Source organism: Branchiostoma floridae, chromosome 14, assembly GCF_000003815.2.
Source record: "Branchiostoma floridae strain S238N-H82 chromosome 14, Bfl_VNyyK, whole genome shotgun sequence".
Lineage (NCBI taxonomy): Eukaryota > Metazoa > Chordata > Leptocardii > Amphioxiformes > Branchiostomatidae > Branchiostoma > Branchiostoma floridae.
In genome coordinates, this window is record NC_049992.1 from 8,262,837 (window position 1) to 8,277,096 (window position 14,260).

Consider the following 14,260-nt stretch of genomic DNA (forward strand, 5'->3'; position numbering starts at 1 on the left):
TCTTTTTCTCCATTTTTAGAATCTGTATGAACAAAGTGTCACCAACTAACATCTATTATCATAATACCGGTACGTTTACGACGATTTCTCTAGCCATACTGATTTGACAAATTGTCAACGCATCATTTTCTCCAGTTACATGTTGCTGTTATAGGTTACCCTTGCCACTTCTTCTGTGTAACGTTTCTGCCACTCTTGTCCTGCTAAAAGCGTAATACTGTAATTGCAACAAGCCGCGGAATTACACGGCGAACGGGCGCGTGGTTGGGAGGGGGTACAAAATACCGGTAGGAAGAAACACGGCACAATTAACTGCCGCTATGTACATTTATACATCCTCTGATGTTCCTTCCTTTTCTGTCAGTAAATGCATAAAACATATACCTGCATGAGCATACAAAATGTCATGAGAAAACGGACGTATACTGTCAAGAATTTTCATTTAACTTCTGTCCGTCACAACCGCTATGACGTAACACTTCACTGCTAGCGTAGATATAAAAATGGCGGGAAAATGGCTGCGTACGTTCAATTTTGCCCATTCAGCCGTAAATCCGGGCGATAATGCAACGGTTCTTCACGCTTTTACATGAGTTGTAGGTCACCAACAGAAATTCAAGATTGTTGTTGAATCATGTTCGTCTTGTGCCGTGAGCATGTGTAATTATGATCTATAAATTTGGCAATGAATGTGACAGTGTGTTCGTCCCACGACGAGCTGCCTACCCCGAAAAAGATACTGAAAACTTTTGGCCTTGTTGTCTTCGAATGCATTGTTATCGATGCTTTGTAAATGATGTATTGGACACCTAGATGTCTGAAGTGTGCACAGCTCAGAAATAACTATTGTTGCATGTGTAGATCTCTTTAAGTTCCAGTATTTTTAATCTACCGGTATAAGTCTTACTACCGGTATTATGCCAATGCATGTTAACATCATCACCAATTAACATATTACTTAGCACAGACTGTTGTCGACTTTCGAAAAGAAACACTTTCTGTCCGAATCATGATTTTGAATCCATGGAGATGTCAATATCATAATAACTTTCGATTGCAATATTAAACTTACTGATGCGTGTCCATGACTGGGAGGAGATATAGATCTATATCAACTTCAATGTCAACTTGCACCAAGGGCAAAACTTGTAAGGGAGTCTTCACAACATGCCACTACCCCAGCCAAACGTGTTTTAAGTCATAATGCTTGTGTACACAATTATTTATGCTGTACTCTATCCGAAGCCATACCTCTTCTTCGCATGACTCTGACCAGTTCAGCTTTCCTGACGCTTTCCTTCCGTTTCGGCATGATGACGTAATCAGACAGCTGCTCGGAGCCGGGTAAAGATGCATGACTGTTCCTGACACCGTAGGAAAAATACACAAGCAACCCTGCAAGCAAGGACGTTACATCTGATGTAACGTCCTTGCTGCAAGCCATAAAAATTGCATATTATTATATAAAATACTCCATTGTATTTTTGCGGGTAGCAATTGTGTTTTCAGGAAAATGTGGTTATTGTGATTTATTTGCCAAAAAAATTAAAACGTTTCAGTTTTCAAGAGCATCTCAGTTGTCAACAACGGAACTAGAGGATGCAAACACTATTGGCCCGAAGGAGCAGAGCAGAGCCAATCAAAGTTATAGACTTGACAACACGGGGTGTTCACGTGATTTATCACGGGGTTTTCACGTGATCTGATCAACTCACCAACCACCATCCAGACAGCGAAACGAATCCACGTGATACTTCGCAGTGACACCATCAGGCAGATGTTGAGAAACATGGATATGGCGGGGAGAACTGGCACGAACGGAACCTATCGAGAGATATCATTATGAATAATGTATTTTCATCAAATTCACTATACACATTTGGTCGTATGGCGTAATCGCAATGTATTTAACCCAGAGGTCTCGAGTTCAAATCCTTTCATGCTACCGATCTTGTGGCATTTGGGAAGGCACTTCACACGACTTTCCCGACTTATGGGAGGAGGAGGGAGGATGGCCACCGCCTTCCAATGCTGTGTCCTAGACACAGTGGATAGACCCACTGCCCTTACATCCTCAAAAAGGCTATGGGACGACCTTTATCTTTGCCTACCTTTACTATGACTATGACTAATCAATGGGTAAAACTCTAAATGTGGATTCGAAGAGAGAGTCTGATAAAAGTAGCCTCCGTAGCAGGCTCTCTGGGCCTTTTTTCGTTTTGAGGGACTCACTTTAGCTCGCCATTTCTTTTTGTACTGGGTCGCTTGTGCCGCCGACTCAAGCGCCCCATAGAGCCTGCTATGGAGGCTATGTTAAAGGGTCCTTCTCCACTTTCCTCACCTTGAAGGTCATGATGTTCCTGTTCTGTTTGTGGAGACTGATGATCACCAGTGTCAGCACCAGCCCCACCGTAAACGCCACCACTCCGACACCGGCCCAGATCTGTCGGTAGGTGGTCGCTGCGAGGTAAAAACTCACATTCTCTTATCTAGATCTAGAGTTTCAAACAATGTTAGAGGAACCATAGTGCAAAGAGGGAAGAACAGAAAGATAAACTCATAAAGACAGAAAGAAGGAAAGAAAATGAAAGAGATAGACAAAAGGGGAGAGACTTTATCCAGCTGTGGAATTCCAAAACTTAAGCAAATCATGATCAACTCAATGGCAAAACGTTTAACGTAAAAAGGGTTACCTACTTATATATATATATCGTGTCCAAGAAATGAAATTGTTGTGTATACGTGTATCACACGTAATAACGTAAGTATTATTCTTCAGAGCACAACAATGAACATGACAGACTTTCTGTTTTATTGATTATTTTCAGTGCTTCACCTGACTCACCATTAAATCCATACATGACCAACATCGCCAGCCCGACCTCAAATATGGCCATGATGAGTACAGCTGCACTGACGGCCTGCCCAGGCTCGGCTCCTTGGAGTAAAGGGACAAAGGAGTACGCCTGCTTCAGCACTCCGGGCTGCTCCCTCCTCCTCCGGAGCGCCTCCTTACTCAGCTCCTCTTCCCCCTGCTCGAACCACGGCGGGATCATGTCCAGGCCGGCAAGCTCGTGTGGAAAGTGGGACTGATACCTGTGTATGTAGTGGGAAAAGGTCGACATTTGCTCGTGAGCAAATACAGCATACTTCAATCCATATCAATCACAATCATCCCAACAACAACAAAAAAGGATTTTCACCCCACCCCACCCCCAATATAATGAACTTTCAGAACACCCCTATTCATGCAAAATCTACGGGTCTATTTGACCCATTTTCCATTCCTAGTGCGAAAGCTATAAGCTACCCCTGTACCAAACCTCAGGTCAATTGGCTTTTTCATGACACAGCTGTAAACTCTTTGCAATCATATATATTTCATCCAGCTCTACGAGAAAGTACAAACAAGGTACGAAGAGCTTTAACTTTCTAAGAGGAGATTAAGATTCGGCCGATCGACCAAACACTGACCTTGTGACGATGACACTTGCAGCAACGATGGTGTACGCTAGGAGCGTTCCTATGGACAGAAACTCCACTAGCGACTCGATGTTGAATAGCAGGGCGATGAGGGCGGTTAGAAATCCGAAGACGAGAGTAGCGAGCCACGGCACACGGGTCTTTTCGCTGACCTGAGGGGTAAGGAATGTTTCAATGGCTTGAGTGAAGGCCTTTATCCACTTGTGGATTACAACAGCAATAAACTTTTTTGTTTTAGTCTTTGGTTAATGGCCCCTGGCATGTTGGTAAATGACGTCATTGTCAGCCATGTTGGAACGTACCATTACTGTAAAGGGTAGTGGCAGGTACCCACCTTTGCGAAAGGATGGTAGAAGAGCCCGTCAGACGCCAGTGCGTACACGGACCGGGGCAGTGCGAACAGTGATGCCAGCAAGGACGCCGACATCGCACACATGGCACCAACCGCCACGATACTGCCCGCCCAGTTCCAGCCTCGTAACCTGTCAAAAATATTTCAGTGAGTATGATTGTTTTTTGCACATGTCTGACAAAACTTGTAAACATTAGAACATATCAACAGGACACATAATCCAAAAAGCTACGACAAAATGCAGCCAGCAAAAATTTAAGACCACAGCAACTTCCAGCACAAAAGTTACTTTGACCTTCGTCTCCCCAACACCTACCTACATACCAAATTAGGTTATGCTGAATACCTGGAAACACCGTTGAAACAAACAAAAAGCAAACAGGCAGACAGACACACCAAAAAGAATACATCGGAGTCCATTTTTCATGTAGGTAATAATCTAGCTAATGCAAGAGAAAGTATGACTGAAACCATCTTTTATACAACTTGAGAAGTGCGCTGACCTGAAGGCTGAGGCCAGCGCGGACCTGGGGTTGATGGCTGTCCACGGCACCATGAGGGTCAGCACCGCGGACACGCCCAGGTACGAAAATATCGTGAGAATCACCGAGACACAGATGGCGACCGGGATGCCCCGCGCCGGGTCACGTGCTTCTTCTGCCGAGTTCCCCACTACGTCGAACCCCACAAACCCGAAAAACGCCGAGGCCGCGCCTTGGGTGGAAATGAAGATGGTTGTTATGTTAGTTCATCAATAGCTTGTTTGTCGAAGGCCACACCGTACACATACCTGTACACCTTAACACGAATACCAGTCCTACACTGGATATTTACGTATATTGGTATGACCTTAAAAAACGTCAATCAAATATTGATTTTGTGTGTCTTCAAAGTCACTGTGAGAGGCTAGTACTCCACATGACTACCAGTATTCTTATACAATCAAATTGTTCGCTTGAACCGGAGAGTATCTCAACATCACAACTGTGTACATTGTTGCAGATATCATGGTAAGTGAAACGATCGTCGCTATATTCGAAGTATTGACCTGTACATCTATAGGACTGAAATATAAAGTGAAGGTCGTCCATTCATCTATTTAACACATAGAATTAAAAGGTGCTCGGTGACTAGCTTTCAGAAGGCATCGGCCATCTTTCTTCAGATCTGAATGGATAGTCAGGTGACGTGTGAGTCAAAGGTCATAAGGATCACGTGACACGAGAATGTTGTAGATGGAAGTGGTGATGTCGACACTTGTGGTGGTTTTAAGAGCTTGCACCTAGTGTGCACCATCTCCTTATTCCCAAACCCAAACCATCTGTCTATCCATCTAGTTATCTATGAAGCCAGCTGCTCCACTGACCGTTCATGAGCCCCCTCCAGCCGAACGGCATGAAGCCGCCGTAGTCGGTCCAGTTGTGCAGGTCCGCCATCATGAGCCCCGACACGATGATGAACACCACCACCATCAGGTTCACCACCGTCAGCACCGAGGTCATCGTCGACGACTCCTGAAAACGTCAAATTGATCCATAGAATATCAATAGCTCATCAACCAACGAGTAACGTGGCGTCGGGCGTGCCGTAACTGGTAGAGCGTTTGGCTCGGAATCTATAGGTCCTGAGTTCGATCCCTACCGTGCCCCGACGTTGTGCCCTCGGGAAATGCATTTTACACGACCTTCCTCACTTCACCCAGGTTTTAAAATGGGTACCTGACTTCGATCGGGGAGTAAAAGACCTTCTGTCTGTACACTTGTCCTCGTCTGTCCAAAAGCAAATGGAAAAAAAGAGTAACCGAGGTGGTGGCAGATATCATCTTCCGCGACGTTACACATTTCATGACGTCACACATCCATGACATCATACTGAAAAACTTGGAATTGATCAATAGCCCATCAACACACGATCAATCGAGACGGTGGCAGATATCAATTTCCGTGACGTCACGCATTCATGACACACATCCCAAAGATCGGTGCCCGTCAGAAAAGTCGTGGAAGACAGATAAAAATTCGGAAAGCCAATTTTTGTTTGTTTTGAATAAAGGTAAGAACTTCTCACACTCACGCACATAGTCCGGTAGTTGGTGGCCGTAGGGGCAGTCTGACTAACTTTTCGTCGAATTAGAGGTCTTACTTTTCTTCAACTTGGGGTTCTTACTTTTCTTCAAAACAAACAAAAATGGACTTTCCGAATTCTTAAAAGAATCACCTTTGCGCCAAGGATGACCAGTAACATAACGACCAGCACCACCCCGAAGGCGATCAGGTCCGGCTTGTCCGCAAACGGCCGCAGGTCGGTTATCAACAAGTGCTGGTCAGTCCAGTTTGAAATCCTGAAGCGGGTACGGTGGAAGTCAACATTCGTCATTGTATTCGTTTAGGTCATGTTGATTTGATCATATGGATGTTCTTCGCGCGCACATATCAATTTTCGTCCTCCCCCAACCCAATGTTTTCGACCATACTGTAAATCGCACAAAGCAGTTGTCAGGCATGACTGTTTTGCGAATCAAGACCGGACTTATAGTTCTGCGTCAGCAATTGATCATTTATAGAATATATACATTGTGAAAAATTGAAGAAGAAAATAGCTATTGAAGGCGTACAATCACTTTCAGAAAGTTGGATAGAATCTAGAGGGATGTAAGCCATACTGTTATGTAAAGATGTGGAGACAGTGTTTGTTTGGTGATGCATATCCTTTTTTGTCTACTTTGCCGCCTATTTGTGACTAATATATGATGTATCTGAGAATGCCTTTTTTTACCTGTTCTCCGCCAGGTAGTCGATGTATCCGCTCCAGGCCCGCGCCACGGAGGCTGCACCAATCATGTACTCCAGCACAAGGTCCCAGCCAACCACAAACGCGAACAGCTCACCCACCGTGACGTAGGTGTACACGTAAGCAGAACCTACATGTACGTCATCATCAACCATATATGGCTATTACTAGTCAAAGCAATAATCATCTACTCCAACACCAGTCCAGGTACATGTAACATTACGTCCATTAACCGCAAATGCAAATAGTTCCCCCACCGTGGCCGGCATATGTGTACACGCAAGCAGAACTTAACTACGTCATCAGCCATATATGGTTATCATTTATAAAGCGCCCCATTAGCACAAGATGCCACCCAATCATAAACGCGTAAAGCTTCCCAATCGTGACGTATGTGAACAAGTAAACATAACCTACGTTATCATTGACTAACCGTATGTGGCCATCGCCGCCAGTTTAACGCATTAATCATGGCGGTATACTTTTAAGTTTTTTCAAGTTAAAGAAAACCCGGCCCCCTAGTCTATGTAACACAAACTCTGTTAGCTCGGGCTGTAACTGGCCCCTCCCCGCAGAGGAGGCCGGCCGGATGTTGGTGGGCGAGGAATGAATGAATGACCTTTATTGTACATTTGTGCTCAAACAAGCTAAGTACAGGTCGTAGCGCTAGTGATAAGGTACAATTTTGATCAGGCTATTAGAAACCCACCTGCCCGAGGAATCCTGGCCCCGAACTCTGCGTAGGACAGCGCGGACAGGAGCGAGGCTAGCCCGGCGATGAGGAAGGACACGGTAACGGCGGGCCCGCACATCTCGTGCGCCACGGTCCCCGTCAGGACGTACAGACCCGCTCCGATCTGGGGTGGAAGGAAGGAAAGAGCGAGTGTTCATGTGTGCTCCACCGGCATTGCTTAAAATTGTACATTTTTATTAAAAGGCACCAAATTTGCCAACAACTACAGCCATTGTAACAGTATATGGTCGAATATAGTAGGACTTAGGCCAAGTTAGGAATAAAAGCATAGTAGTGAACTGCCCGGCCAACTGGATAGACTGCAAAAGACTGACTGAGATCTCAAGGCAACTTATTTGTCCCCATTTGTCCAAATTCTTCTCTTTTGTAATCCACGTCTGCTAGGAAGCTACAGCCCGGTTCCGATCCCGGATGGAAGGAAAGCGAAGGGGTTCAAGTTTATCAAAGGTGTGAGAAAGAGGAGGGGATGAACAGGCTTTGATCAAGCATCTCCTATTAGTCCAGTGGCATTGCTTAAAATTGTGCAGTTGTTTTAAAAGGCATATTAAAGTGACTACACGTACAGCCCCGCGCCGATCTAGGGTGGAAGGGAAGGGAGGGCGTTCATGTATGCTCAAGTTTATTAAGGGTGAGAGAAAGAGGGAGGAGGAGAACATGCCTCTATCAAATGTTTCTTATTGATCCAGAAGCATTGCTTAAAGTTGTGCAGTATTGTCAAAAGGCACCAAATTTGTTAACTCGTACAGTCCCGCTCGGATGGAGGGAATGAGAGAGTGTCCATGTGTGGTCAAGTTTATCAAAGGGGTGAGAAAGAGGAAAGGGCGAACATGCTTCTATCGAATATTATCTTATTAGGGTAACGTCACATGTCCAAACCGGGGCCCGGCCGGGCTGTTTGTGGAAACGAAAAATAGAAATGGATACGTACAAACAGACACAAGTAGTGCCCACGACTATTTTATTCACGTCTTTTAAAGTTTGGTATATCTTATAGCATACTTTTCGTTCCCGAAAGCTGGGCCCCAGTTCAGAAATGTGACGTAGGCCCTAGTCCAGTGGTACTGCCTAAAATTGCTCAATTTTGTCAAAAGGCACCAAATTTGACAACATGCAGTTGTCTATATATATAGTAAAAACGGGAATAGGTATAGAGGCATGGATAGATATGAGGGCATCTCAATTTCTACCCAGAGTCGATTTTATGGCATTTGTGGCCATGTGCATTTTGGGCTCCTGAGCCCTGGTATCAAATTAAATGACCTTAGATTTGGTGCGTGTATATGTGTAATTCGTCTGACTTTTCCAGCTATGCTGCTGGTTCATATCTGCAATACAAATATTTGGTTTTCACAAAAATATTGATAAATGTATGTAGTACATTTGTTGCGTTATTTTCCTGTTATTATAATAGCTCTTTCTACTTAAACACTTCACTCACCATTGCGCCTATGGAAAGCAGGGTGAGCTCTAGAGTAGACAGGCACCGTTTGAGCGGCGTGGAGAGCGCGTCTAGTCCCAGACTCTTGGTGCGGATCAGCTTGGTGCAGAGCGTACTGCACATCAGGCTCACCCCACGGGGCGCGGAGCCTCGTCTGGGGGTCGTGCTCTCATCTTCCATACTGCTGCGGTTAGCCGGTTTTTCGCTAGAAGGCGCTGAGGACAAACGTTGTTGTTAGTGACAACGCTTAACATTTTCTTGGTGTTCTTGACATTATTGCCTCCATGAAAAATGGAGATATTGTTTTTGGTGTGTGTGTGCATGTGCATGTCTGTCTGTGTTTCTGCATATCTGTGACAATACATTAGAATATTCCGCATATTCTAAATGGCAACATCTGTTGTCCAGTGTGATAGGATGAAGTAAGAAAAAGGCGTTCCCCAACATTTCAGTAAACCATTTTCTTTCCTATTGAATAGAATCAGTGGGAAATGAAAAATAACAGGAAGAGAATAATACAAGCACTGTAATTTTTCCCAGGATACACAGTTTGTCCTTCTATGTGCGCATCTTCTTTACCAGTAGAACCGCCTTTCGGAGTAATGGAGCATGTACCCCAGCCTTTAATTGCTCAAATCAACTTAATTGTCAATTTTGCAAAGGCCAGGCTAGCCCTGTCTGTAATTGAAGAATTGGTTGTAAACAACCAAGAAAACTACAGCGACATACAGAGCGACACATGATTCATGTTTCTAGCTAGAATAGACGATCTAACAGGCCAAATGTTGTTATCTTGACAGCAAAATATTCCATGCATGTTTTACGAACATGAGTTTTACATGAGCATTTTCCCTGAGATCCAATGAAAGTTACCGCTAAGTTTGATATTCCGTCTTTCCATAATCTTAAAATTCTAAAACACAAGGCTTTTGATACTGAATGTTAAGGCAAGCAACAAGTTGATTCTGGACTTAACATTCGAATTCGACTTTCGAGTCATTTGTTAGACTTTCGTAGGCGGTATAATTTTCGTAAAGGAATCAAAGAAGTCGTAAAAGTTGAACAATCTTACCGAAGGTTGATTGATTGCCTGTCTTTGGCTTCTTACATCGTCCTTAAAAGTCTATCACGACAATATTCCGTGGCTATGCGTGTGGTTCTGGAGGTAGGTGTCAAATTAGTCCTGTGGCGTTACTACGCATGCGCGAACACGGGTCAGGGTTCACAAACTTGTAGAACTGGTTTTACAAGTTTCGGGTCATGACATATTGAGTTGTACACTGCAGTTTTTGCGGTGCCATCTTCTCCAGACCGTAACATCTAAATGCACAGCAATAAAACTACGAAACAGTTTGTTTTGATGTGTATTCATATGTTTGTATACAGCCGATCCGATCCGAGGGAACAAATGATAAACCAGAAAAAATAGAGCGTTGAATTGATACTGTGTGATTTGATATACACATCTAATATCCAGTCACGTGTGATTGTTTGTAGAGGTAAATGTCTCACAATGTTACAATTAGTAGTTCACATGATGGTGCACTCTAAGTTCACCTGCACTTACATTCACACCAAACTGCAGCGTCGCCTAGCGATTCTGAACCACATAACAGCTTCAATTCACTTAACCCACTTGTATATGTACTAGTTGCATGTATGATATTACATACTTGTCGAACGAACGAACCGCTGGGATTGATGATGTAAAGGACAACTCAACCGCGTAATCAACGTAGTTCTGAAAGTATGACTTTTTTTACATTGTCTCATACCTGTCTTGAATTGTTAACGCTATGCTGTGCAACCTGCAACACTGTTCACGTTGACTTTGTAAAGTTTGTACTTTCAGACAGGGTACTGGAGAGCCGAGAGAGAGAGAGAGAGACACAGAGAGAGAGAGAGAGACAGAGAGAGAGAGAGAGAGACAGAGAGAGAGAGACAGAGAGAGAGAGAGGGAGGCAGAAGAGGAAGAGGGATAAAGATCGCATCTGAGAGAGGAAAAAAAGAAGAGACATAGAGAATTTATTTACAGATACAAACCACGCCAAAAATTCGCGATTCACAATTGGGTGTCTTCTAATTCCTTTTTTTTATTTGAAGGGTTGAAGAGTTGTTAGAAAGCGTTACTGTCTTCATCATCCAACGGCTCTGGTTGAGGTAGACTCTGAAACTCCCCCTCCCCACTCTCTCACCACAAACATGTCTTTTTGTTTCCCGTGTTGACGCTACATCCTCTGTGGAAGGACTGAGGACCCTATGTAATGTGGAAAATGTGAAAAGGCCGCGGTACTTCCTCGGCGTGTGTGGGCCTGTCGGTAACGGGTCCGAGGGTGACCAGGGTTCCTCGAGCCAAGTGTTTCCATCTTCAGATCGGCGGCGGCACGATGACAGCCCGGTACCACGCGCACTTCTCCCCTGTCATGTTCCCACACAACTTCACATGCCAATTAAGCTAATCTCCAAGCAGATCCTACGGTAGCATAAGATAGTATGAAAGGCTGCCAGAGGAGTGAAGCCACATCCCTTTTTCTTTCCTACTTATCATGTATGTTCTTTGAAATGATCGTCTTGTCCCTCTTGTCTAGTTTTCTTTCCTTTCTGTTATACCCCAATTAAAAACGGGAGTGAAGCCAGCCTAGGGGCGTGCCTGGACACCCTTTGGTCAGCTGTACTCCTTACCCAGCTTTGATACTATCTTATGTCACTGGTAAATCTGTCTGGAGATTACATTTAGCTGCATGCCTTGAAAAAGCGCTTCAAGCAGATGCAGGGTTGGCCTGTAGATCTGTACGTCCTTTGTCGTGCGTCTGTGTCGCTCGGTTGTGGTATGACAAGCCTCATCGTACGACAGAATCGAAACTAATCATAAACCTGCTTGGAGAAGTACTGTTTGTTTTCTGTGCAGGTTTGAATGAATGGATGGCTGACTGATTGGAAGAATGAATAGATAGATATCTAGCTTACTTATATTGCGTCCAGAACGCCTGTAAAAAAACTCAAAGCATCAGAAGACTAATCTCCAACAAGATCCACGGTGGCGTAATGTATTATAGTATCAAACCCACCGTAGGATCATCTTAATCTCCAAGCAGATCCTACGGTAGCATAAGATAGTATCAAAAGCTGGTAGAGGCCAGTTAAGTACTATCGTATGACATCGTAGGATCTTCTTGGAGATTAGGATCATCTCCGGTGGCCAATGGGCTCACTTTGGCAAGCTAACCTGCTTGGCCGGCTTTGATAGTATATTACGCTACCGTAGGATCTGCTTGGAGATTATCAGAAGACTAGAACGTATTTTCCTGTTTCTTAGGAAATCACAAACGGCTGAAATGTAAAAATGAGCCATGCTTTCGAAAAGAATGAAACAAAAAAAAATACAGAATCAAGCTGAAAGATAACTTCTAACCACCCCCCGTTATCAGTTTGCATGCACCTCCCAAGAAGTTCGCATTGATAACGACATGTACGTTTGGCGGGATAACAGCATACCGAACTCCCGTTCCCAGAGTCCCGTGGTGTAACCAGACCGCCATGTTCGGTCCGGTGGACACAGGTATGCCGTACATGCGCGCCAAGGTCACCTTCTTCTCACACAGCCGGGGCTGCGCTGCTAACGACCTGTTAACGCCATACAGTCAAACCTGCCCGAGCGACCACCTCTTCTCAGCGACCACCTGGCCATTTCGACCGCTTTTTCTCGGTCCCGATTTTTTTTTTCCATTGACGTAAGCATTAAGCGACCTTTACTCAACGACCACCTGGCCAACGCGACCGCGACCGGCCCAAATTGGGACCCATAACGACCGCATCATTTTCAAAATTGAGGTTTTCATCGATTTTAAGCCGATTTTAGATGATAACTAGTGCGATTTTGTGCCGAAATCGTTGTAAGAAAATCCGAATTTAGTTGTTACAGAAGTTTTTTGTTGTTGTTGAAATCTATATCATTATAAAGTGAACGAATGCTGAAACGTATATACCCTCATACTTTTTTAAGAAAGATCTGTATAGCTCATACCTTTTTAAGAAAAATCTGTACGTGTGAGTGCTTTTGTCCAACTGTACTGTACATTCACCCGTGGGTAAGGACGCTATCGGGACATAACGGGCATCGAATTCGAAAAGTGCACCGTAGTTATGTCAGATACGGCGATCAGGAACACAGCGACGCATAAAGACTTGTATGGTAACTGGCAGCATCAAAGTTCCCTTACTGTCTAAAACGTTAGTGTACAAATACTTGAGCTTTAAAACAATGTATCGTATAAAAGCTCGATAAAAGCTTTGGGTTAAATTTACAATTAACAGTGTGCGTGTTGTATTTGACATTAAAGACCTCGCTTCTTTGCGTGCATGCAGTGTGTTTGCTATTTGCCATTAAACACAACGCATCGGGCGTGTTTTGAGTCGATACTCTTCTCAGCGACCACCTGTCCAAATCGACCGCTTTTTTCCGGTCCCCCAGGTGGTCGTTTTGGGCAGGTTTGACTGTACTTATAAATCCAGATACAAGTATTTTATGTTTTCAGACTCAGTTTTGTCCTATGAATTTAGAAAAAAAAAATGAAATGATTACTAGCGACCTGTTAGCGCCATACTGATAAATCCATATACAAGTCTTTTATGTTTCAGACTCAGTTTTGTCCTATAAATTTAAAAAAAAATTGCATTGGCAACCTGGCCCCAGCGTTGGACTGATAACGACCTGTTGACACCATACTCTTATAAATCTAGAAACAAGAATTATTTTTTAAAGTAAACATTGCATTGGCAACTTGACCGCTAACGACTTGTTAATACCATACGTATAAATCTAGAAACAAATGTTTTATGTTTTGAGAGTGAGCTTCCTATAAACTTAGAAAAAATATGAAAAAGTGAATTTACAACTTGACATTGAGTTTCGACCATGCATTACATAGTATCAGCAGTAAATTTTCTGATAACCTAGATCTTCTGAGTATTCTTAAAACTTATTTGACTGCATGAGACGTTAGTTTGTTAGAAAAATGTTGGATCATGAAGAATCGTAAAAAGCTGAAACTTACAAAAATAATCAAAGAGGGGAAAAAAGCAAAAATGCAAGATGTAATACTAGTAAACTTCTTGGAAGGTTATGAGTTGCGTAAACTATCAATATAAAAAAAATCTTTGGTATGTGTTTGATGCAATTCTTCGCAAGCATAACAAACATGAACTACTTCGCGTGAATTAAGACCTGTCGTTTCAGGCAAGGTTGATGTACAACAACATGTGCGCCTTCTGCGGATATGGGGTGCATTGCGACACACTTCGGTATGTCTGAAAAATGGCAAGAACTTATTATAAGCTGGACATTTCCATTCAGAAATCGCTGGACAGAAGTCGTGAATAATCTATTTCAGCCACTGACCTAGGATACCCTTTAATGTTTATATTGCATATCTGGTAAACCGCC

At 43.6% G+C, this 14,260-nt stretch overlaps 1 protein-coding gene across 1 annotated transcript in view; it reads right to left on the reverse strand.

The window, feature by feature from the left end:
• The window catches only part of LOC118430774 (cationic amino acid transporter 4-like), a gene marked incomplete in the record, with an annotated part of 10,703 nt that extends 701 nt beyond the window's left edge, over window positions 1–10,002 (reverse strand). Inside the window, 13 exon segments of the mRNA XM_035841797.1 lie at window positions 1,260–1,395; window positions 1,716–1,824; window positions 2,342–2,460; window positions 2,846–3,096; window positions 3,475–3,635; window positions 3,818–3,965; window positions 4,339–4,549; window positions 5,202–5,349; window positions 6,053–6,176; window positions 6,611–6,755; window positions 7,335–7,482; window positions 8,818–9,032; window positions 9,890–10,002. Of these exon segments, the coding sequence (XP_035697690.1) occupies window positions 1,260–1,395; window positions 1,716–1,824; window positions 2,342–2,460; window positions 2,846–3,096; window positions 3,475–3,635; window positions 3,818–3,965; window positions 4,339–4,549; window positions 5,202–5,349; window positions 6,053–6,176; window positions 6,611–6,755; window positions 7,335–7,482; window positions 8,818–8,997 (1,880 nt within the window).
• Window positions 10,003–14,260: the final 4,258 nt, after the last annotated feature.